General features: G+C 54.0%; 1 protein-coding gene across 1 annotated transcript in view; it reads right to left on the bottom strand.

The window, feature by feature from the left end:
- Positions 1-21,470, bottom strand: part of LOC119095250 (xylosyltransferase oxt) — a 94,007-nt gene extending 72,537 nt beyond the window's left edge. Inside the window, exons 1-4 of the mRNA XM_037218116.1 lie at positions 21,405-21,470; positions 16,129-16,456; positions 7,018-7,165; positions 117-256 (exon numbers count right to left, since the gene is read on the bottom strand). Of these exons, the coding sequence (XP_037074011.1) occupies positions 117-256; positions 7,018-7,165; positions 16,129-16,456; positions 21,405-21,470 (682 nt within the window). The remainder of the gene's footprint in view (positions 1-116; positions 257-7,017; positions 7,166-16,128; positions 16,457-21,404) is intronic.
- Positions 21,471-25,669: the final 4,199 nt, after the last annotated feature.

The following is a 25,669-nucleotide window of genomic DNA, read 5'->3' as shown; positions in this document are numbered from 1 at the left end:
CTGATGTTAACTTGTGTTTAATCATCTAAAAAATTTGGCGACACCACTACATACACCAAACGGTGGAATCCGCCCGAGATGCCCCCCGCCCCTGCCAAAAGGCACCCAACACTGACCAGCGCGTCCAGTCTCGTAGACGTTCATCGCGAGGTAGCCGCCGCAGGACTCGTTACCGTGGCGACAGGTCATGTTGCAGGTCTGCAGCGGCTCCAGCGCCCGACTCGGCGGCTGCATGTTGCCGCACCAGCACTCCCGCCTGGAAAGACCGCAAGGTCAGAGGGAGATGTCACGGTCAAGGCGAAAAGTCACGCTCAGGGGGACCGTCACGCTCAGGGGCGAACGTCACGCTCAGGGGGACCGTCACGCCCAGGGGCGAACGTCACGCTCAGGGGGACCGTCACGCTCAGGGGCGAACGTCACGCTCAGGGGGACCGTCACGCTCAGGGGCGAGCGTCACGCTCAGGGGGACCGTCACGGTCAAGGGGACCGTCACGCTCAGGGGCGAACGTCACGCTCAGGGAATCATCACGCTCAGGGGGACCGTCACGCTCAGGGGAACCGTCACGCTCAGGGGCGAACGTCACGCTCAGAGGGACCGTCACGGTTTGATTTGGCGCGGGCGGACCCACTGAGACGATGATTCAGAGAATGGAGACCCACAGAAACTGTGCTGCAGCAGAGGGAGATGAGGCGAGGCAGCGCTCCTGTTGCTGCTCGCCGGGGCTTAGGGGCGTGCCAACTGCTGAGGTCAGGACATCAGCGCTCAGGCGGAAAAAAGAAAAGCGCACGTCGAGGCGGAAAGTGATACGCGCAGGCATTCACACAAAAGGCGCAATACGTGGTAGGAAACGACGCCAACGTGGGACGACATTGACGCAGATGGCGCTCATACATCAAGACAATGGACACGAGCGAAGACCAGCGTCAGGAAAGAGGGGAATGGACGGAACTGCTGCTCGGGAGTATGCACAGCCAAATGTGCTGGGACATGGGTCGATGCAGGGTTACTTTGAAAAGCAGATGTGACAGAGGGACAAAAGGGTTCAAACACATTCGCCGCGGACATCACGATGAATCACCACCATCTTCGCCATCGTCATCATCTTTGTCATCATCATCTTCACCATAATGTTTGTTATGAAGAAAATTTTCTTCAGCAGCTGGCGTGCAAATCCAATAGGAGAGATGAAGTTTTGGATCTTATTATGACTTATGAGGAAGGGTTGGTAGATGTTAAATGGCAGGTGAGGCACTGGGAAGTTGTGACCATAATATTGTAATGCTTGCATTGCGTCTGGGTTATTTAGTTACGGCTAATCAAACTCTTATGTCAAACTTTGTCACGGGGAAATTTAAAGACCTTACAGCCTTACGGCTTGCTAGCTTCTAACTGGAAGATTTCTAACTTGACTCACTGGACATGAAATATTGAAAGTGTTCAAGGATATTTTACAAGGACAGGTAAGGTTCATTCCGTTGAGGAAAACGCGAGGAAATAGCTCAAAAAGCCGTCATGGCTAACATAGACAGTGCGCCATTTGATGACGGCGAAGAAGGCGGCATATGATAAGCAAAAAGTGCAGGGTACAGAGAGCAACAAGGCAGTGCGTAGGATTGCTATAAAAAGCAAACTGTAGAAGGAAATCGGGATAGCCAAAATATTACCAGAAACACAGACATCAGACTCGTTCGGGCGATATTAAGAAATTTTTAGCTACTACAAAGTCATGCATAAGGGATCCCCGCTGGCCCCTTGGGGAAGATGGAAAGTAAGTAGTGGAGGAAAGAGATATTGCAGATGCTCTTAGCAGGCAGTTGTCTTCAATTTTCACAACGGAGACTGTGTATGATCCCCACGGTGATGGACAAAATCCGGGAGTAAGCAATCCTGCAGATATGATGGGGACCGGGGGTATGGGAAGGGATAGCTTGAAGGAAATCAAGGCTAATAAGGCGGCCGGACCTGATCAGATATTTGGCAGGGTGCTAAATGAATACGCTAGTGCTTTAGCTCACGCCCTTATGTTAATATTTCACAGATCATTGAGTTTTTCAGAAGCACCCGAGAGCTGGTGCAATGCCAATGTAGTACCGGTATATAAGAGGACCGAAAAAGTGTCGGCAACTAAAGGCCTGTCGATCCCACCTCACTGATGTGTAATATCTCACACAAATTCATCTAGGCTAGCATCCAGTCATATTTAGATAGGCGTCGCCTAATAATTTGTAGTCGGCATGGTTTTCTTTCTGGTGGGTATTTCGTATTTGGTATTTGGGCTGACCAACCTTCTGGAGTTCATGAAGCATGTTACTAGTTGAGAAGACGAAGGCGATAGTTTAGATGTTGTTTATCTAGATTTTAGTAAGGCGTTTGATAACGTGCCGCACCAGCGTCTCTTACATCCGTTAAAAATGCGTGGCACTGAGGGCGAAAGTATGGGCTGGGTGAGAACTTGGCCGTAATACAGGAGCAACGAGAGGTGCTCAGTGGTACTAAAGTGGGAGCTAGTAGAGAGTGGGGTTCCGCAGGGTTGGTGTTGGGCCCTTTGCTTCAAGTTATTTTGTGAAAAATAGTGAGATATGATTACGAAAAAGTTGCTTAAATCTGCTGACGACACTAAGCTGATAGGGTGTAGAAAATGCAAGCCGGGTGAACGTTGACTTAAAGAGACTAGTGAACTGGACTCATCTGTGCCAGATGTCATTTAATTATGATAAGTGTAATGTGATGTATTTGTCTACTTCCGGCTGTGACGACATTAGCTGTAAAGTGGGAGGCCGGGAGTTGAACCAGTTTGAAGAAGAAAAGGACAAAGGGGTTTCAATTCCCAGGGATATAAAGGTTGAAAAACGATGTAAGACTGCTAGGAACAAGGCACTTCGGATGCTGGGACCCTTTACCCGGAATGTCCATTACAGGAGTAGGAATGTTGTCAGCAAGTTGTGAGTAGCTTATGTCAGATCATACCTAGAGTATTGTGCACAGGCTTAGTCCTCACGCTCCCAAAAAGATATAGACTGGCTGGAGAGTGTACAGCGAAAAACAGCTGAGATGATAGCTGGGATTGACAGCTTAGAATATAAGGAAAAGCTTATATATAGAATACTGAACCTTATATTATAATATTGAAATATCGTAGTCTTCAACGGGATCTGATAGGGGTGTTCAAGATTATGGATCAAGATAGGGATACACCAGGTAGACCTACAAGGAAATTAGGCCGAGGTTTCAAAGAAACTTTCCATTAGCAAAAAGGTACGAGTAGAACTATGAAGAGGCAGATGCTATTTAGTCAAAGTGCAGTGAACTGTTGGAAAGGACTGTCAAACGAAGCTGTGGTAAGTCCCTCTCTAGCAACATTTAAAATTGTTTGGACAAGTTCTATCGGTATATGGATCTCACTTACAGCTAACTTCAGGCAGGTCAGACGGTAAGATTAGTGTTGAGGGTACGCGCGGAACGTGAGGTAGACCAACGTCGATGGGCCCTTGCGGCTTTTTGCTGGCCTGATAGTTTTATGTCCTTACAACTTTATCATCATCGTGTTGTTGTCATTAAAGTGTTGTTATATTGCGTGGCGCGAACTCAGACCCGAGTCCATACTTAGGCATCAGGACGCACGCGGCGTTACGACGGGAAGATTAGGAGTTTTGTTCTGCCGAGAAGGACCCGGGGGGAGATGCTGGTGGCGCTCAGGCCGGGGGACACACAGACATGTGGTAAGACAAACGTGGAAAATGGGGACAGTTAACGACCGTCTCCGTTTTCACCGTCGTTAACTGCCTCCGAACACGGAGATAGTTAACGACCGCTGAAACATCCGCAATACGAATGCCACGAACTATAATTGAAACGTGCTTACTGCTGCAGTGCCTCAGCTCGTGAAGATGCGATTCTTTACCGTAAAATGCAAGAGGCGAAACAGGAACCCAAGGGACTATGGACTAACGACAATGAGCGATGTCACGCAAAGCCATAAAATGACATCCTTTTGTCACGCTAATGTCTGTCATTGAAACGTACGTGCACTATCCCCGTCCCTCCACACACACGCATACAACACATCATTACCTCCGTCCCCGGCTTCCGCTCTGGCGAGCTCGCACGTATCAAACCCGCACCAGCCAAAGGGAGCACGATCCCGGTATTGGCGCATGGTAGGTGGTGGTGGTGGTGGGTCTATGTCGGAGCCTCTGTGCAGTTAATTCAGTGATCGTGGCATTGGCCGAACACAAGGTCAAAAGTTCCGCTGTGCTGTCACTGCTGTGCTGTCACTGCTGTACTGTGCCGTCATTTGTCTCTGAGTGGCCAGGATTCCCCCAACATACCGTCAGATGGGATGGTGACAGCTTACAAAAACCTCAGGTATGCACACTAAGTAGTTACACGCAGAACGCCAATGACCTCCAAATACCGGCACCCGAGCGTATCGACCCCCCCCCCCCCCCCTCTCCGTCTACCACCCAAACGCAGGTGACCCGCCCACATGCCTCATCCATATGCATGATCCCCAGGTTAACGCGCTGAAAACCACAACCTTGACTGCCCGTGTGAAGTTCCTGGGCTTAGTCCACTGTAGTCACCCTAGATGTGTGTCATAGGTTCCACACTTGATGCGTTTCCCGTGGGAGTTCGCGCACACGACAATTCATGCGCATGAAACACACATCAGCAGCCTTGAAAATGGTGCACACTTGCGAGCGGCACGTTAGTGCCATATCATGCTCACAGAAACTTCATGTTCGGGTATTTCCGTGGCAGCTGACTTGGAATGAAATATGCGTAACATAACGGTGAATGTCCAATAACATGAAACACTTAGCTGGAAATCGACAGCGATTAGTCAAAGCCATGTAACAACACGCAACCCATAAAACAATTATGACGAATCGTTTATGACGAACATGACGAATAATTATGACGTTATATGACGTTATATATGACGTTATAATTATGGCGAATTCGTAAATGGCCCTTCTGTTTACCTTCCGTGCAATATGTGCTCTTTTCCTATAATTTCCGCTTCCTTGTCGTGCTTAGTCCTTTACGTCATTTGCTTGTTCATCCGTTCGCTTTTTTATAAAAGCAACGTTCCAGGCGAGACATCGAGCTACGTTTAAAAGACAACTTGGAAATGTCCTGTTCCGTGCCTTTTCAAATCGCTCTGATGGTATGTGCTGCGCCACAAAGCCCAGCGAAACAACCAATCATACGAACAATATTGCCATTATTCGGCAGTACGCCCATCACGAAAAAGTCGATAACCAAAGCATGGCGATGCCCCCTGGACGCAGCGCGTGCCCGCCCGCCCCCCCCCCTTCCCTCCCGGCCCCCCCCCTTCCCTCCCGGAGTTGAGGGACCAGACAGACATGCTGCCCACGGGTCCGACGGTGGGACGGCACTTGGCGCCATCTCCCGGACGGCGCGGGAGGTGACATCAAAGCACCGCATGGAAGGATGAGACCAAAGTTGGCAGGAAACGTAAGGTGCGGCTTGACCTTCCCAAACGTCACCGAAGCAGAAATATGAGGCTATTGAATCCGGTGTCTCTACATCATGTCAGGTTCAAACTACATCGAACGGCAATGATGACCTGTAAACTTAATGTGCAAATGTGCGTCATGTCACGCAAATGCGCCACTCCCCCCAAAATTCAATGCCCACCTGTCTGATATATTTAGCTGTCAAAAGAATGATGCATTTGCAATCCTCATCCCGGTTTCAAATGTCCTATAGGCGCATTCAAAAGCGATGTGCACAACGCTCCAATCAACCATTCCATCGTCAAGAGTGGCAGAGGTGATGACGTCACGCAAAGGATGTCGGATTCGCGTAAATTGTCTGGGACCAAGGTAACTGCAGGCCCTTATTCTACACACACTCCTACCAAAAGCTGAATAAAGCTAAACATTTTGATCGAAGCGTTGTGTACTAGGTTTTCAATACGCCCTTTCCTTTCCAACTTGGAATAACCACAACGGATGAAATGGCAAAAAGTATGTTTTAAAAAATCACACGTGTGTTACCCTATCGTGGCAAAATTTTTCAAGAAACTTGGTGCCGCAAAGTCCGAAGCAAAAAATGTTTTCAGACGGTGTACACGGGCCTCTGTCACTGCAGTGGCCATAGGGCCGCTCACTCCACTGACGTCATCCACTCTCGTCCAATCAGACGGCAACTGCGCTCCTCGCGGTGCAGCTCTCAAACTACGCAGCAAAGCTACAAGAACCTGCTTTTTAAACCACATTGTATACAAAGACATCCACGACTTACAACCACGTGGTTAAATGGAGTAAGTTTGAGGTAGGGGCCTTGACTTGTAAATCACCCGCGGTTCAGGCACGTCTGTAAAGCTCAGTGTCCTTCGTGGTATGCCTAAACGACGCAACTTTGGACCGCATGTGGCTTCAGTTTTGCGTTATGGAGCTGTGTCCAACCTACTCTGATGCCAAACCAGACGGAAAGAGAAAGCAAGTTATTTCGACCCGCCCTAGTCACATTCCTGTGTAGCACTTGATTTACGTACATGTTCGTTTGTTAGTGCCTGACTTGCAACCTGCGCTATTGTGTACACTGAATCAAAGCACGCTTGGAGCAAAGGACGGGGGCTACTGTAGTGTGTACCGAACGGCACAAAACATGCTACAAAACCCCTACACGCCCGGTACGGTTACGCAGCTACATGAAACTCACCTGTGAGTAAGTACTCCGGCACCCCGTCGAAGCGTTCGTAAACTAATCCAAATGAAGAGCGACACAGAGCATCACCAGGATACCTGCCAACCAGCCAGCAGAAAGCGGCACCCTCTTGGCAGTCAGCGTCGCAAGGGGACAGGGGTCCCAGCAGCACGCTGACCAAAGACTATCTCGCAGCCCACGCGCGGCTCCTCGGGGGCCAGCCGCCCGGCGCCCTGCTCTCTCACTCGTACTGCAGGCCGGCGTAGACGAGCAGTGTTCGAGGCAGCCCGCGCACGCGGCTCCTCGGGGGCCAGCCACCCGGCGCCCCGCTCTCTCACCCGTACTGCAGGCCGCCGTAGACGAAACTCTCCCTGACGCAGTGTTCGAGGCAGGCCTCGGTATTGTTGACCACCCCCGCCAGCGACGGTAGCAGGCGCAGCGTCCTGCTGTCCCGGAAGCATCCCAGCTGGCGACCGTACTCGTGTCCTGCGGCAGCGCCAGCCGCGGTCGTGAGCGCGCCGGGCTTCGGAGCTGAAGGTCCACGGTTCAAATCCGGAGAGATGATGCATGTTTTGTTTGAAAGAAGTCCAACGGATCTAAATTTGTCCAGGAAAGTGATGGTTAGTATGGCACCGGCTCAAAACGCTTAAATAAATCCGTTAATCATGAAAGCAAAAAAGCCACATTGGCCGAACGTACCTCAGCAATTTTATTGCTAATTGGGACGCCGCGAACAAAACAAGTTGCAAAAACGACATAATGTATCACCCAGAAAAAAAAACAGCAAAAAGAGCCTCACCACGCAGTAATTGCCTCACCCGAATCAACGGCCAGTCTGGTCAAAGAACGGTACACCCCAAAAACGCAGTCACTCAATCACTCTCAGCACACCATCTTTCCCCACACCGCACCCCTTCCCTCTCCCTCTCCCATTTCCGGGAGCTCCTCCATTGACCTAAGCTCAGCCACCGGCACCAATCCCTGCATCGGCCTGCTCGATCAGCCAGAGTCCACATCTTTCAGAGGATCAGTCCCAGACGTGCAATGGGCCGGGCGCGTCATCCGGGGAGGACGCTCTCCGGTCACCGTCTGATCCATGGCACGTGGCGTCATTGTGTGATCCGCCGACGCTGTAGATCAGCGTCCCATCCACGGCGAATGGGATCCCAGCACGTGAGAGCGCAGACTGGGACGCTGTTGGGACGCTGTGGTCCCTGACATGTGGGATCTACATCTGATCCCAGCACGTGGGATCACCACCTGATCCCGGGCACGTCGGGTCACCATCTGATCCCGGAAACGTGGGATCACCATCTGATCCCGGGCACGTGGGGTCACCATCTGATCCCGGCATGTGGGATCTACATCTGATCCCGGGCACGTGGGGTCACCATCTGATCTATCGGCACGTGGGATCACGGGCTGGCCTCAGCACGTAGTCCCGGTGCCTAATTCTCGGCTCACCGGATCATTACGTGCTCTAAGCGGCACCACCCAGTGTTGTTGGGAGTAGGCACACATTGCCTAGAGTAAAGACGCGGAGAGTAAAGGCCGGAAATTGGAGCCCGGGCCATTACCACGAGTTGTGAACTTGTATTTCCGACATTGCCAATTTAAGGTAAACAACACAGCTGTCATATAAAAGAGCAAAGAAATTGACACAATAGTTCGCCATATGAAACACGGAGCAGTTCGCACACCAGCCTGTCAAACAGAACAACAACACAGTTCCTCGATGAGCATCGCACAGCAAATCGCAGAAAGACGAATGCACAATCTTGCAGCGAAGGAGAGGAAAGACCACCTGCAAGGCTGGGCACAGTCCAACACGAGGCGATGTACGCACCAGCGCCGCCGCCCGACCCGCCGGCCGCGAACGCCTCGGGGCGAACCCCACAAAGCCGGCCGCGTCGCCCCGGGGCGAACCCCACAAAGCCGGCCGCGTCGCCTCGGGACGAACCCCACAAAGCCGGCCGCGTCGCCTTGGGGCGAACCCCACAAAGCCGGCCGCGTCGCCTCGGGGCGAACCCCACAAAGCCGGCCGCGTCGCCTCGGGACGAACCCCACAAAGCCGGCCGCGTCCCCTTGGGGCGAACCCCACAAAGCCGGCCGCGTCGCCTCGGGGCGAACCCCACAAAGCCGGCCGCGTCGCCTCGGGGCGAACCCCACAAAGCCGGCCGCGTCGCCTCTGCGCACGGCGGCGGCAGATAACCGCCGGGCCGGAGCGCGATGCCCTGTGATTTATGGCCGCGCCGCCACACGTCGTCTGCCAGCGCCGGCCATGATCGGAGACGGCTGATAGCGGCGGCCGCAACCTCGGCACCCGGCGCCGGCACAGACATTGCGAGGCCGTGCAGCGGCTCGGGCGACCACGAGCTGGTGGGTTCGGTGATTGGTACATCACGTGGCGAGACTGAAGGAAATCGACGTGTTACGTTACGCCGCGCCTTTTTGGGAAAACTGTGTGTTCGTATTGCTCAAAACTTATGCGTCAAAACGTTTAAGCTTAAGCAATGCACACGCTATCAAAGCATGACGTAACGCGCTGGGATAAAAAACGAGAAATAGCGTAGTTAAAAAAGAGGCTATAGCACACTCCCATGTCTTGTTGCTAGGCATTTCACCTACGATTCGGCCACAGCAAAGACGACCTGTATCGCTAGGCAACGAATGACAACAGCCCCTTAACAGTTCAGCATCGGCCTCGCGAATGTTCAAGTAAGTTGTTACGTGCGTTTACGCGAGAATTTGTACAAATAGATGGCAGTGCTGTTGAACTTATTTCTCGTTAAAAAAAACCGGGAGAAATGAGGGGAAGATGCAATAATAATTAGGCTACATGTCTGTGTCAAAACGATCAACGAAAATGAGGAGCAAATTCAAAATTGCTTTCCGACCCCAATCGACTTTTCAGGGTTTTTGGAACAGCGCCAGTTTTACAGGTCATCAACATTCAGGGCATTAAACAAGAAGCAATTGTCAGCTATTATTGCGATACAGTGTATGTCTAACAAACGGTTAAAGCTACATAAAAATGCGTGTGCACGCGAACGAATCCAAGCTAATATTATCACTATCATTGTGTACCTTGACGAAATCCAGCTAGTGGCTATTCCAACGCCGAGTCAGTGCATACTACATATATCAACACAGAACACGCAACACATGCAAATGAGATGCAACGCCAGCGATACACATACGGTGTTATATAAAACATGGCCGACTTGTGATACAATCAGCACCTGCACGTCATGGCCAGTTGGTCAATTTAGGTAAGTTCTCTGATGAAAGGCATTGCTTTGCCCTTGAACTCACTTCAGTTTTTGCACTGGCGCGTGGCGGCAAGGGACAATTCCACGCCGCTACGGCTCGATACGGAAGTGCCCTTTTCACGCGCTCTAAGCGAGCGTGTTTTACAGCGCTCGTCTGCAGTACAGATTCGTTATCAATGGTTCTGGTGTGCCGCCGAGATCCTTCAGATCGACGCCTGATCAGATTACTGAAAGTCCGTGGCCCATCAGGCACGTAAATGGCGCGATGCAAACATATGCAGTCGCGGTGGGTGACAGTCTCGTCTAAATTGGGCCAATTAGGCTGTTTTGGGATTCCGTGATGTGATCTCGTCTGAGTTTGCCGGCAACAAGCCTGACCGCGAAGTTAATAGTCTCATCCAGGCGCTGGCGCTGAACGGCTGTTGTCGGGGCCCAGGCCGGTAAACAATATCTGATGCGAGGGAAAACCGGTGACTCAACTAGGGACTTGGGGGGCTGGGCAGCACATGCCTGCGTTTGTTAATAGCTATGAGGGAGCCAAAACATCGCTGCGTAGTTTTGGCCGTTTGATGCTACCAGTTGAAATTTGCATCGATGAGCAACCACAGTATTTCGATGTACTCTGAAGGAGACAGCTGGGAGTTATCAAAATTCGCACTCGTCCCGGCGGCTTTGCGGGAGTTGGTGGGTGTGCCAGCAACAATGAATTCCGTTTTTGACGGGTTGATCTTCATGCCATTGTGACGAAACCATACTGAGACTGCGGTCAGATCGGACTCAACACACGAACGCAGTTGTGCGAAACTACATGCAGATGGTGATGATTCATGCATGAGCTGCATGTCGTCTGCGTATGACACCAGTTTACACGTAGTTGAAACATAACACTGGATGTCGTTGGTAAAGAAGATGAACGTCAGCGGTCCTACTATGCAATACAAGCAAATAGCCATAACGTATCTGGCACTAGGCATCACCTATACATGCGAATTATTTTCATCTATCTATCGTGCTGGATAAAGGCATGTGCCCGAAACATTACTGCATCATCTCTCCTTTCTCCTGGTTATCCGAGAGGAATAAGGCTAACAGTACTGTTTTGTCTGTAAGAATGCCCAGTCCAAAGGGGATCGGTGTTACCTAAAACACAAAACATAGTGGTCCAGATAGTATCCAGACATGTGCCTGAAGTCTCTCAAAAAGATCTCAGGATCCCACAAACGCGGAACCCAATGGGATCCTTCATTAACCCATGATCCAGGCACATGGCTGGAAGCATCAGTCTTTCAAGACAGCGACGGCGAGGGTCCAACACAGACTTAAGCCGAACTAAGGCGCAGGCGACGCAGAAACCGTGAAAACGCAGTCGCTGAGCCGTCCAGTCGCCGTCCAAACCGAACCGGGAGTACACGAGCGTGCGCTAACGCCCACCTCCTCCTCCTCCTCCCCCCGGTTCCTTCAGCGGCCAAGTCCTCCCCACCCCTCACAGCAACAAACCCACATCGAAACGTCATTGCGACCGCCGAACCACTCCGAACAAACAGCCGCAGAAGCCACACAGCGCCGGTGGCACGGAAGCGGCTCACACTCACACACACCGAGCCGCCCAGCCGCCGCCCAGCACTCTAGCTCCGCTGCAATATCGCTGGCGCCAGCAGACCACGCTGGGGCCAGCATCACCAGCTACAGTGCTAAGGATGCACGTTGCCGGTGGTTGTGATGCGAACAGCACGTAGTTAGCGTGATCTCAGTGCAATAGTCGCTGTGCATGTAACGATACATACTATGCCCTTACATGCTTGTGGCGCTCGCTTACACATTGTGCAGAATGTTAGACAACTGCTTTGCGGTCAAAGTCACGAACACCCGAATATGGCCGATCACACTCGAGGCACTCAGGCACACAAGGCAGCCGTCAGTCACACCGACGGACACTCATGGCGGCGTATACACAACAGGACAGGCATTCAGGGCGGTGGGTACTCAGAACGGCGGACACTCAGAACGGCGAGCGCTAAAAACGGCGGACACTGAGAGTGGCATTTAGCGCGACGGGCACTCAGAACAGTGAACACTCAGAGCGGCGGACACTTAGCGCGGCGGGCACTCAGAACAGTGAACACTCAGAGCGGCGGACACTTAGCGCGGCGGGCACTCAGAACAGTGAACACTCAGAGCGGCGGACACTTAGCGCGGCGGGCACTCAGAACAGTGAACACTCAGAGCGGCGGACACTTAGTGCGGCGGGCACTCAGAACAGTGAACACTCAGAGCGGCGGACACTTAGCGCGGCGGGCACTCAGAACGGCAGACACTCAAAGCGGCGGACACTCAAAGCGGTTATAACTCAGAGCGACAGAAACTCAGAACGGTGGACACTCAGAGCGGCACACTCAGAGCAGCGGGGGCTTAAGACAGCAACGAATCCTTAAAAAAAAAAAAATACTGGTAACGACACATACGCCGCATACGTCAACATGATGGTGGTAACCCCAAGTCTGCGATGCCACGCTCGTTGTCAAATGCAGGTTGAAACGTGACGGCCGGCCCGCTTCAATACCAGCGAATCAGAGGTGAAAAACGGCACTTTTGGACTCCATTTTAACTATTCCCAAAACGTCAATTCGTCACGCCCACATGACTAACGATATCCAGATTCCACATCACGGTGGCTGAAGCAGCAGAAGGGCCTTCGCACGTCTGTTCCCGCATGGCTCCGCCAATTCTTGTGACCGCGTTTGATGTCGAAGTCGTCGTCGTCCGTCGTCGTCCAAATGTCGAAGACCTAGGACAGCTTATGTGGATCCGCAGTTAACACCACTTCTCACATCCTGGGGAGCAGGGCCGAACCGGCCGAGCGTGCGTGTGCGCGTGTGTCATTAGGCTTTACGAGGCAGTAAGCTGCTGAGGCTATATGGCGTCGCCTGCCTCTCACCCTGGCAGGAAGGGCGGACACGGCGGGGAATCGAACCCCGTACCTCTGGTTTCCCAGACGCGCAACATAACCGCTGCCCTAGCGATAACCCGTTCCAATAACCGCTGCCCTACCGGTAACCCGTTCCAAAAACCGCTGCCCTACCGGTAACCCGTTCCAATCATTGAGATAAATCGGCGGCTCGGGCGACGGCTTCCATGATGTACCTTAATGCGAGAAAGACCGAGAATTACGGCTGGTGAGGAAACCACTTCGCCAATTCTGTGGAACAATGGGCGTTTTGCGTCCAACTGTAGCGACCGACAACGGGGGGCCCCCAGCGGACCGGGTTTAACGGCTCATCCAGGTAACTGACGGCAGCTTAAAGCAGGCTCCATGCGGAAAAGCGCCTCCATTAATTAATTAGGCAGCCGAGCCCAAAGTCGGCGGCCGCCGGCACCGAAACCGCCGAGCACCAAACAACTTCCAGCCGCTTTCCGCTTTAATCCCGTCCTCTCCCAGACCTTTTCTTCCGGCGGTTTCCAGCAAAAGCAAGCGTCTCGGGAGTTCCGGTTGAATTAATCCGCCCGACACACGCCGCCGGCCGACTGCAGGGGTGCCCGACCCGCCGCCGGCCGACTGCAGGGGTGTTCGGCCCGCCACCGGCCGCGGCCGGAGCGTCGATCACCCCCGCGCGCCTTACGGTCGCCGGGTAAAGCCGGGCACCGGCTCGTGACGAGGCGACCAAGCGCGGAGGCCGGGGGCGCTGGAGCGGCGGGGACCGCGCGGGCCTCCGCCGAGCGTCGGCTCGCCAGGCACCCGGTCCGGTGCGGCCGCCTGGCCGCCGCCGGCTTCGCCCGTGACGCTGCCCGCCCGACGGCAGCCGATAGCCGTGAAGCCATCGCTGCGGCCATCGCACACTATCGGGGGCGGCGGCGTCCGGGCGGAAAGGGGCGGGCTGTGGCTGCGAGCCAGACGAGCGGCCATCAGCCACGATAGCCGGCCCATCTATCGCATGCGACGGCGACAGACGTGCGTGCGGCTCGGTTCCGCGTGGGCAGCTGGCGGGATGCGGCGACGACGCGAGCGGACGACACCAGCCGGCGGCGACACCGGAAAATGGGGCGGCGGTGTGGTCGCCATAATCTACAGCGGAAGCAGAGGTCCGTGTTTCGGGAGGCGAAATAAAAAGGTGAATCCAATAAAAAAAAGACAACACGCGTGTATTTATTCCCATTGATCGGCACTGAAGACCGGAAGTTTATATCACCGGATGCTGATCGAACACCCGGTAATGCAGTACGATGGTATCCGTATTAATTCGCGGCGCATATCTCACCCTTATTCAAATCTTTCAGTGAACCATGCTGGCGTGGCAAACCAACCATCACCGACAAATATCAGCGGCAGTTTGTGCACGCGCCGCAGGCTCGCCGCCGCCGCCGTTGCGACAGTCGGCCGCAGCCGCAAGGAAGACGGACGACCGTCGTGGGACATCTCCACGGTCTCTACGCGACCATTATCGGTAGCGGACGGTCGCAGCCCCCCCCCCCCCCCCCCCCCCCCCCCCCCCCGCCGCCGGTGTGTATTACTTCCGATGTGGCCAGGCCAGCCCACTTGCATGAGGGGGGAGGGGCGCTCAGGGATAAGAGCATGCCAGTAACCGGCGCCGCTGTTCGGAGAGAGGACAGCACGTCGGTAGCCGGTGCCGGTCGGCGCAAAGGTCGGTGCAAGGAAGGTCGGTGCAAACCATAGCAGATCGGTCCAAGTACGGTATTGGGACATGGTCTTCTACGTAACTGGTTTACGGGCATAGGAAGTAACTCTCCAACCCTTTGTTCTACAATTTTACTGTAAAATGTAAATGTAATTTGCTGCTGCTGTAAACTTGTACTGTCCACGCCAGGACCCCCGCAAAAAATATCCGGCAGTTCGTCCATGATGGACCTGCCCGGCAGCTTGGCCACGTTCATCGCAGGGTCAGACGGACACTGGTCGCTGATTTAAGACTGCTGGCGTCGGATGGCCTCGACGGTGGGGGTGGCTTGTCACGAAGAGCGCACGTGGGATGCCTGCCGTTCTGTACGAGGGGGGGGGGGGGAACAATACGCGGTCACTGATTCAGGGCTTCACAATGCCACCTCGCGAATGAGGGCAACATCAAAGTTCGCAATGGAGGATCAAGAGCCCGCCGGCTCTTGTCCTGTTGTACTTCGCGTACTTCATGTCTTGTTGCTGTCTGGGATGAATTGTTGGACGGTCCCACTTCCGATGTTATTGCACCACACGACGAAATGCGGGGTCTCAGGGAGTTCAGTTTTAGGACCTGGTATTGTCGGGCGCAAATATTCGGCATATTTTGATGGAGTCCGAGGTCTGTACGCACCAAACACTGACCGATAACCCGTAAAAGCCCATGCACGTTAAAATGGTTGCATGTTCTTGAGCTCAGCCGCAGAACTAGCCTCCAAATCGATCATATTTTAAAAAAAACTGGGCGATGTGAGACAACGGCCAAGGCAACAGACTAAGGCAACGATCACGAGTTGGTATCGTTGATTGGTGATATCTAATATTTGCTGGGGTCCAACTCTGACAGAAGCCGTCCATCTGTGTAGACGAAGCCATTCAGCCATTACAGGCAATCAATCTGTAATCAAACCGTATCTTTTCTGAACTTGACGTGAACAGTCGGCCAAGTGTCATAAGCATCCATGTTACTGTAATAAGTCCCAGCTATGCGGAAGGCAACACGTGCTCAATTTGGCTCACACTTAGTTGGCATGGCTGTCCGCTAACTCTGTTCCGTAGATAATACTCAACAATCTTCCGTCAATATTACCCAAAGCGGATCGATGCCCAAACAGCTTCTGACGTGCAGGAAATGGGAAGCATACCGTTTCGCGAGCGTCCTATTATCTCTTCACCCAATGTCTGGACGTCTCTCTCCCCCGTCATCCGTCACAAACGTCCCCCTTCTCTCCCTCTTCCCGATGTAAAGACGACTTCCTCTCTCCCTCCCGAACACATCCAACGTCTTCCTCACTCCCTCCCCAGCGTATGAACATCTTCGCTCGCCCTCCCAAACATGAGAGTCTTGTTCTCTCCCCACAGGACTCATCAAGCTCGCGACCTGGACCCATCAAGGTTCCCGCCCTCCCCAACGCGCCGACGCCGTCTCCGTCTCCGTCTCCGTCTCCGTCTCCGTCTCCGTCTCCGTCTCCGCACCTTCCCGCCGCCCGTCGCCGTTCCCCGTCACTCACCATGGTGCGGGCAGTAGTTGGGCAGCCGGACCGGGTAGGCAGTGCCCTCGCGCAGCCGGCACGCGAACTCCACCAGCTCGCGCCGGCACGGCTCGCTCTCGGCGCGCAGCACGGCCGAGACCACCTCGCGCGTCTCGAGCGCGCAGCGCGGCTCGAAGCCCAGCAGCGCCGCGTCCAGCCGGCTCACGTTGGCGAACCGTTCGCGCTGCTTGAGCGGCGTCAGCTGGTTGTGCTGCGCCTTCTCCAGCTGGGCGAGCAGGGCGGCGCCGGCGCCACTCTCCGGCTCCGGCGAGGAGGCCAGGCTCCGCCGCGCCACCCGCGCCGCCTCCTGCCGGCAGGGCACAGGGTGAGTGGGCATTGCCGGGAGCGCGCGTCGATGAGCGGCGACCGGGCACTCATCTCTCTTGATTCGGCCTTGACCTGAATTCGATCCGGATGGCTCCTGCTTGATCAGGTTGTGAACCACGGCAACGGCAAACTGTCGGGCTGTTCGTCAACGCGCGCCGCCGCTTTCTGGTGGCGTCGTTAGCGGCGCAATCATTACGCACTGGGTTGTTTGTCAATTCACGCGAATAATGAGATCGTTACTGTTGCCGGCATCGCCGCCTCCGCGTGGAAAGCGGAGTTACGTTAAAAAAACCTACACGGGTGGGCACTGATCCTTCACCGCTGATAAAGAGCCATCTGCCTTGACAGATCGGTCGCTTATGTCGTCAGTTTGCGAAAGGCCGGACTTATTTAGTCATCGGTGTCCCGGCTAGAGGCGCCGTTTTCTGGAAGTCCTTTCCCAAAGTCCAGGCCAAAGTTCAAGCATAAACCAGCTGTCCGTCCGGAATGTGTCCAGAAAATCAGCTTGTCCAAAAAATGTCATTTTGACGACATCATTTTTGTCATCAAAGCGGAAGCCGTACAACGATTCAAAACTGGTGCGACTTAGGAATTTTGGGAAAAGTGCGTTCCCATCCCAGTTCATAAGTCTCATAAACTAAAGAACATAGGGCGGTGTACAGCTTCCTCAGATTTGGGCCTTAGATTTAGGTCTTAGGTCCAGATTTCTATTTCATGTTTCAAAACGAATTATTTTCTAGCGTCCTCTATCAACAGCTTGTTATATTCCACAAACACGTCGTTTTGAACAAAAATATATCGGCTCTTTAAAAAATCTGCAGATTTTTACCCCATCTGTCCATCTTTCAAGCGCGACTTTTTCGGATTCTTTTAACTTTTTTGAAAATGATTTACTAAAAAAAGGAATCTAATCGGCACCTCTAGCCGCAGCGAGTCGCGCCATTTGCAGCGCGGGAACGGCAACACGACCCGCGATTTCGAGCAACACGACCCGCGGCAACACAACTGCGCGTCGCGCTTTCCGTTTGCATGGCAACTGCATCACGGTACAACGGTGAACCCAAACACAGCTGGCCCACATTCGGGAGTTATGATGCTGATTATTTGGTCCGCGGGCAGGCCTCAACCACGTGGTCACGAGGCGCGTATCATAAAAAAATCGTTAGTCTCAGATTGTGGCTGAGACCCACGCGAACATCTGCAGCTTTGAGCCTATTGACACATAGCAAATGTCGTGGCCTCATGCGCCCTAAGGTTGTCGCTGCGGGCACGTTCGTTCCATATTGCAGCTGCAAAATTCTCACACTCATACCACATGAAGTCACTTGGCACATGCCATGTGCCCAGACGGCTTGCGGGCAGCAGGGACGGGTGCGCGGGGGACCGGCAGCACGGACGGGTGCACGGGGGAGTCGGCAGCACGGACCAGTGCACGGGGAGCCGGCCGCACGGACGGGTGCACGGGGGAATCGGCAGCACGGACGGGTGCACGGGGAATCGGCAGCACGGACGGGTGCACGGGGGAATCGGCAGCACGGACGGGTGCACGGGGGAATCGGCAGCACGGACGGGTGCACGGGGGAATCGGCAGCACGGACGGGTGCACGGGGGAACCGGCAGCACGGACATTGGGGAACACGGACACACGACGGGTGGACGGGGGAGGGCCCTCCATGACGTCAGCATTCAAGTAACGACGCATGGCGTCTTGCGCTGCATACACAGAATATCTAGGGCGCAGCACGCGCAGAGCGAGGCTGAGACAGTCCCTTACATCATCGAGCGACGGCTTCGCCAATGGAGATGGGCAACGTCCAGTAGTGTGCTGTCTTTGGGCTAAGCGCACATTCGGGCGCCCGGCTTCTGCGTGAATTGGGTGCAATCGGAATGAACTTCGGAAGCAACCAAGTTTTGGCGGAGTCGGTGTGGAATAGATTCTTCAAACGATCGAGGTAGTCGGGTTCAAATCAGAACTTTATGGAATTTTTTGATAAGTTGGCCTCACGAGAACACGACTGGAAAATACGTCATAACGGTCACCTGAATTTATAAATGGACCAAAAATATAGTTCATGAAGTAACCCGCTCTTGTTCTGGCAGTTCGCACTACTGAAAATTGCACACCTATTTATCCCTGACTCATTACCAGAATATATCTTATACAGGCTTGCCGGCTGCCAGCACACGGCGCTTTCGCGTGTTTTCTCGCCACAAAAACTGACAATGTTCTCGGACCGCATTTTCCGAATTCCAAACCGCCGTCGGCCGGAGCCGCACGACGTCCGCGGAGTCGCTCGACTTCAACGCCGCAGGCGCTCAAGTAGATTGCACTCATGCTGTGTCAGCCGCGAGTCACGGGGCGTTCGCATGGTCCGGGACCGGACTGACTCCCGACTCCGACTCCACGTACGGAGAGTCAAATCCAAAATCGATTCCACCGCCTGGAGGCTGAGTACACTGAGCATCGGGTATACCCGACAGCCAACTGCATCGCCTAATGAGCTGCTCAGTGTTCGGCTAATAGCGTCAGTCGGGGGTCCAGCGTTGTCCATCGACGGCAGCGTTGACAATGTCACAAAGCGATCCAGTTATACCAGGCCCGGGCACAGCGAGCACATTGGTCGTCACTACTGTCTGTGGATCTTCAGCAACCCCTGATGTGACAGACCCGATAAATGGCCTCAGGGAAGATCTACTGGCAACGGCAAAAGGAGGGTAACAGACGGATGGATACACGAATTCGCTTGGTTCCGACGGTATCGTGATAAGACCAAATATAGGCCCTTTTTGCACGATTTCTGGTGATAGAAACTCATATGCATCGGCCTCATACTGGGTTGTTGAACCACCGCACCGCATGGCTCTGGGGATGCGGGTCACTGCAGTGCTGAATGGATGAATGTTGCTGGATGTCGCTGAAACGCCCTGGATAGGCCAATCAGGCGTTGCGTTCGCTGATTTCGCACACTTAGTCATAACCAGACGAGCTGTTCGACGCACAGTGTTTGAAGCCATGGCGAGGAGTCCACAGCGTCTTCAACGTGTCGGTAAGCAGAGTACTGCGCGACGGACTGCGCCCGCGGTCTGTGCCCGGAGTCTGCCCGTGGTGCTCGGAGTGCCCAGAGTCTGTCCGCGGTCTGCGGCACGGACTGCGCCCGCCCGACTGAATTCCTACCACAGAAATGTTACATTCGAAGGGATTCCACCCAACGAATTGAATGGATCGGATAACCATAAAATAACCATAAAACAGATGCGTTCGGCGGGTTTCTGCAGATCAAGCTTTCGAGAAAACCGACGGCAGGCTAACATGGGATGGATTCCCTTTGAAAAATGAGTTCATTCTTACCCCGCCGGGGGCACCTCTTGATACCTTCCGTCGGAGAAAAGCTTCTTTAAGAGAGAGCGCACTGACGAAGAGAGAGGAGGCCTTGACCCACAGCCTGAGGGACGAGAGAGGTGATTCACCTGCTTCCGTTTGGCGGTGGCAGTTGGAGCAGCCTCACGGATCGAACGGATCGATAGCATCCAGTAACCAGTGACGATAAGCCGCTGCTGTGGTGAACACGCTGATATTCAATAAGCGGAGACCATATAACATGGAGCTGCTGCAGGCAATAATTCCGAGCTGGCCTCACCAACTGGAACATTTGCTATGTCTGGCGCATAATTGCTGTCCACGAGCAACGAACCTGCACGTCATTTTGAACGGAATCCCAAAACAAGTCTGCTCCGATAACTTTGCCGTGCTTCCTGACCAAACCGACGGAAGGCTATTCAGCATCCCTTAATGCAAAGTACCCAGGCATTGCGTCCAATCTCTATGTGCAGTTCCCTTCGCGCGCTCAACGGTCGCCAACTCCAAGGGTCTTGGTCACCATCAGGGTCTCCAACGGACAAAAGTCGCCAGCGCTGTGAAACTGGCAACGAAACCTGATTACATCGATAGAAAACATATCTCTGATGTTCCTTACCTATACATCACGGGCTTTTCCGCCGTGAAGGTTTTTGAAGCTCAGTTGTTGTGCGTAGATGCAATCTGGAATATAGCTCGCGGCGAAAACGACACGGTTGTATTGCGGCAGTTGAACTAAAGTCCACAGCTATGTATCCTTGAATCTCTACCGAAATTTTCAAAACCGACATCCACCCACACCGACACCCCCCCCACACACGTGCACCCCCCCCCCCACATATATATATATATATATATATATATATATATATATATATATATATATGTATGTACAGACATGTGATATATATATATATATATATATATATATATATATATATATATATATATGTGTGTGTTTGTGTTAATACAGATAGACAGATAGATAGATAGATAGATAGCGTCAGGTGTGGCTAGGTTGACATTGGTCGGTGCGGGTAATGGATGGACACGGCTTGGCTGGTGATGGATGTACAGCGGGCTCCAAGCAATTTCACCGCCCCAGACAGTCATTACAACCCGAAACACAAGGGTGAACAGCAGCTCATCTTCCCCATAATTTCCAATTCAGTGCTCTTAAATATACATCAGGCCGCCCCCTTTCCCCCGGGAGTGCTCAAACTGGCCTTCCTATCAGTGAAATCACCTGAAGGAAAGCCAGCCTCCAGCAAAGATACCAACTGAGAAACAATATCACAAGAAACGGCCGGGGTGTGCAGCGTTAATTGTCCCCGTGTTGTTACTTTCAAGGATTTCAAAATATAAGGGAGCTGCGGGGAATGCGGCCCCTCACTGTCAGGTAACGTCTCCGTCTCTAACCACGCACAGTTGCATCCGCTGCTCTGTCATCATCCGCGCGCCCAAACCGTCTCCGCTCCACAACCACACACAAAAACCTGTGAGCCACTTCCGCCAGCAACGGTCGCGCCCGCCCGCGGTATTGGTCCCGCTCCCTCAGAAGGCGCTGACGTACGTCAGATCTGCCGCCCGCCGGCCGCGTCTCCAGTACCTCCTCGTCCGGTCCGGTCCGGTCAGTCATCGCCGGTGCACGAGCCCGCCCCCCCCCCCCCCCCCTCTCCCCGCCGGCTGCGGACCGGTGAGATCGGCCTCCCCTCCCCCCGAGGCAGGACCCGGTCCAGCGGGCGACACGTACCGACGTCACGCCCAGCTTACGGCGTCATGAGGTTGACCGCGACGACTGCCACCGGTCGCCCGGGTCGGCGGTCCGGTCCGAGGCGGACCGCGGTTATCTCGCCGACGTAGCACGACGGCTCAGCAGGGACGTGGCGGCTGTCAGGCGGCGGCCTGGCCCGTCGCGGTCGCAGCACCACGCGACGCGCGGACCTCACTGAGTCGTCCGACGACAAAACAGACGTGTGAAGGCTTGTGCAGACATCTGTCATGATCGTCTGATGACCCGGCGTTCGTGTGACGGTCAAGGTCAGTGCCGTCGCGTCTTTTCAACACATATTCGCGTAAGTGCTCGGCGACCCGGTACCGATCCCATCCGTGCAGCTGTTTTTCTGCTTGAGCTCATAAGTACGCCCGCCTAGACTGCACCAGCGATCCCCAAGATCCGTGCGGATATCCGGTCGGGCCCCTGGGCAGATCCGCAACGAGCTCCATATGGATCCGGACGCCGACCCGTCCGGAAATGCGCCCTGGTCCGGATAGATCAACCGGGCGATCCGTCCGGCGGCCCAGCGCGACCCGCGCTGACCGGGCCACCAGGCGGGCCGGGCGACAGCTCCGCACGCGACAGACCGGCTGACGGCGCTGCCGTGCTGCAGGAGCACCGACAGCGCGTGAGAACGGCACCGCCGGCGGGGCCGCAGCAGCCGAGGTGTACCGGCCGTCACCGGGCGCGCGGACTCGGCCGCCGCTAACGGTCCGGCGCGGCCGGCGCGGCCGGCGCGCGCCCAACTGCAAGTCACGACGGCCGAGGGAGCCGCGCGAGAGGCGAGGCACGCATGCCGCGCGTGCTCCGTACGCGTCAGCTGGCGGCCGCGCCGGCGGCGCTGCCCTGCCCCCGTCGTAATCTCACGGGCCGATCGCAGCGGGTCAGGCGCGGGCTGGCGTCGCACGGTCGAGGCATGAGGTGCGGAGGTCTGCGGCAGGGGCGGGGCGGGCTCCACAAGGTGCCGTGCGTCACAGGGCGCCGGCAGCCGAGGCACGAGGTACGGAGGTCTCCGACAGGCGCGGGGCGGGCTCCACAAGGTGCCGTGTGTCACAGGGCGCGGGCAGCCAAGGCATGAGGTACGGAGGTCTCCGACAGGCGCGGGGCGGGCTCCACAAGGTGCCGTGCGTCACAGGGCGCCGGCAGCGGACGCCGCCGCAGACTTGAATCGAGCCGAATTGGACCGGATCCGGCCCGACAGCATGAAATGGAAAACTCTGGCCAAGTTGTCTCAAAGTTGGCTGACAGCCACCTGCCCCCCCCCCCCCCCTCTCCCTCTCCCGGCGCTCCAGCTGCCTTTCGGCCTCCTACTGGTCGCAGGTCACCACAGCCGATCCCGCGCTGTTATGCATGACATAACCGGACCCGGTCGCCGCCCGGCTGCCGCCACCTAGCGGCGACACACTGCGATCGCAGCCCGAGACGCCGGGCCGTGGCGACGCGTCGCGGCCGCGGCCGCCGGTGCGGCGGGTCCAGGGACGCGAGAGTCCGGGCGCCGCCGAGTCCCGATGCTGACAATTGCCGGGCGGTGAACACGACCTCCAGCCCTAATGATCCCAGAGGGCTCACCGGAACACGGAGGGAGCTGTTCAGAATGGGCCTGCTCGGGCGCCAATGGGAGGCCATCTAACGCCGTGTGGCGCACACGGAACGTGGTCATCTAGGCAGGCCATAGTCTAGGCGTGTGTTTGTGGTTGGCAGCTCGTCCTGCAGTGTCATGCCCCGTTGCGAAACTGCAGTGAAAGAAGGTTTGCAAAAACAAAAAATATCGCGCCTAAAGGAACATCGTAATGTATTGTATTATGTTGTACAATCACAGCATAAATAAGTCTATTCCCGCTCCAATGCACCTTATTTCTCAAAGGCAAATCTTGAAAACTTAAGACTGATCGCCGGTCCATTGGTTCGACGGCGTGGTGTGACGCATGACCGGAATGGAAGTGAGCTAAAGAGGCTGCTGTGCGGTCCGCTTTGTTTGCATATCAGGCGTTTGGGTGTCAAAATTCAGAATATTCAGATGCATCCATCTCCACCCGGTTCTAATTCGGGAAGATATAAGAATAAAACCACGGAATCGGTTGCGATATTCTATTTTTAGTTTTAAAAAATCTGCGAAAACTTTTTGCTAAATCATAGATTTAGATAGATTAATTGATGCGGTCGACGCCGACGCCAAGCGTTGCTTGCTGCAGGAAGCCAGACACCGCTTTTCGATCGTGGCACCCCGGATCAACGGTGGAATGGCACGGCAAAACCTTAACGTGCCGCAACACTCGGCACCGCGCACCCTAACCGAGTGTAAAACCCTCTGACGTCACCTGACATTTACGGCACCCGCTGCTACCGGTCGCAGTCTATGCCAGGCAGAGCCAAATAATGAGCAAATAAAGCGATTCGAACCGTCCACACCACATTCCGCTAATTAGAATGCAGGCGCTCTAACCGAATGAGCTACTGGAACGGCCTACGAAGGGGAAGAGAAATATCAATTATTTTCGCGGACAAGCTCGGAGAAAAACATTGACGAAACCACATGTTTGGGATGAGGAAACAGGAACCATAGCAAAATCTGATCACCAATTTTTATAGAATTGTGCCTGGTTTCCGTGTGGGAAAGGCGAATGGACCATGGATATGAAATCTTTGCATGAAGCTGTTCTTTATAAGAAAACCTCAGTAGCATGGAATCCTATGCTGGCACGGCCAGTCGTGTATTGTAGTTGGCTGGAGCCAAAGTTGCATATACATCGGACATTTTGACTCAGTGATGTACGTCGATGATGTTTTCCATGCCTTAATTTAGACCACATGGTTCTGCAAGAGGTGTCGCGCCTCGCCAAACTCGGTTCATTATATCAAAAAACTGCGTTGAGATGTGGTCACCATTTCTAAACGGAAGCTAGGCACAGTCATCTGCATAAAAACGGGTAATATGCTTGCGTTATGCTTCGTTGTTTTTCATTTTTATTATGTTGTTTTGTTACTTCGGAGGCGCCAATTTTTTCCTCAAATGCTGAAGCTTGTCCGCAAAATAACAACTGAATTACCCTTCCCTCCACTCTGCAGCCCGTCCAAATATCTGAGTTGGTTAGAGCTCCTGCATTCCGATTTACCTACTGGTGGCGTGGAGAGCTCTACTAGCTTTATGAGCTCGTGTTTTGGTCCTGCCCGGCATGTACTGCGGCCGATATCATCGGGTGCCGTAAAAGTCAGGGATGACGTCAGAGGCTCTAGAACCCAGGGCATAACGTGCGGTGCCAGGCGCCGCGGCGCGTTAAAGGGAGTGATCCACCTTTGTTTGGGGTTTTTTTAACTGTAAAAGCCATCTGGAATATCATTCGGTGCAGCTCATGGCTCTGCCATTCTTAAGGCTTGAGCCCCCCACCCCCAGCCCCTAGTTTTTAAGTTACACGCCCGTGAAGATGTGCAGACTTTTTGGAGACTATTTCAAGGTCACCCAGGCATCTACGACTTTTAATATATAAGACAGCAAAAATACGTGGATGTCCTGTGTGACTTGCCTGACTTCGTAGCTGAGAACCATGAGAATAAGTAACCATGAGTCCTGCACTGGTAAAAAAATCAGTGACAACCCAACCTCCAAGGTCCAGTGTTCTTAAAACAACCGGTGCAAACCAGGAATCAGGCCCATGACCTGATATAAAAAACTTGTGGGAACCAGGACCTAGGGCTTGGTTTTTCAAAGGAACCAGTGGGAGCCAGGATCAAGGTTTGTTATCGAAAAAAACAACAAGAAATATAATCATGGATCGTGGTTTGTAGAAAGCCCCAGGATCCTTGCTTGTCACAAGATCCAGCACGAACCCGGATCCAGGGCCTTGTCGAAGCAACAAGTGGGCACCAGGATTCAGAGTTTTCCTTTGTCGAAAGGACCAATAAGAACCAAGATCCTGGATATTAGTGTGTCTAAAGATACAGCAGGAACAAGGATCCAAGCTTTTGCTCTGCCAAAGAAACCAGAAGGAACCAGGAACCAAAAATGGGAACCAGGACCACGCCTAGTCTGCAGGCAAGCAATTAATGTGTCAACTATTATTAAG

The sequence above is a fragment of the Pollicipes pollicipes genome, unplaced genomic scaffold, assembly GCF_011947565.3.
Source record: "Pollicipes pollicipes isolate AB1234 unplaced genomic scaffold, Ppol_2.1 Scaffold_4219;HRSCAF=4965_pilon_pilon_pilon, whole genome shotgun sequence".
In the NCBI taxonomy this organism is placed as follows: domain Eukaryota; kingdom Metazoa; phylum Arthropoda; class Thecostraca; order Pollicipedomorpha; family Pollicipedidae; genus Pollicipes; species Pollicipes pollicipes.
Note: the sequence above shows the minus strand (reverse complement) of the source record. Positions and strands in the feature narration are given on the sequence as shown.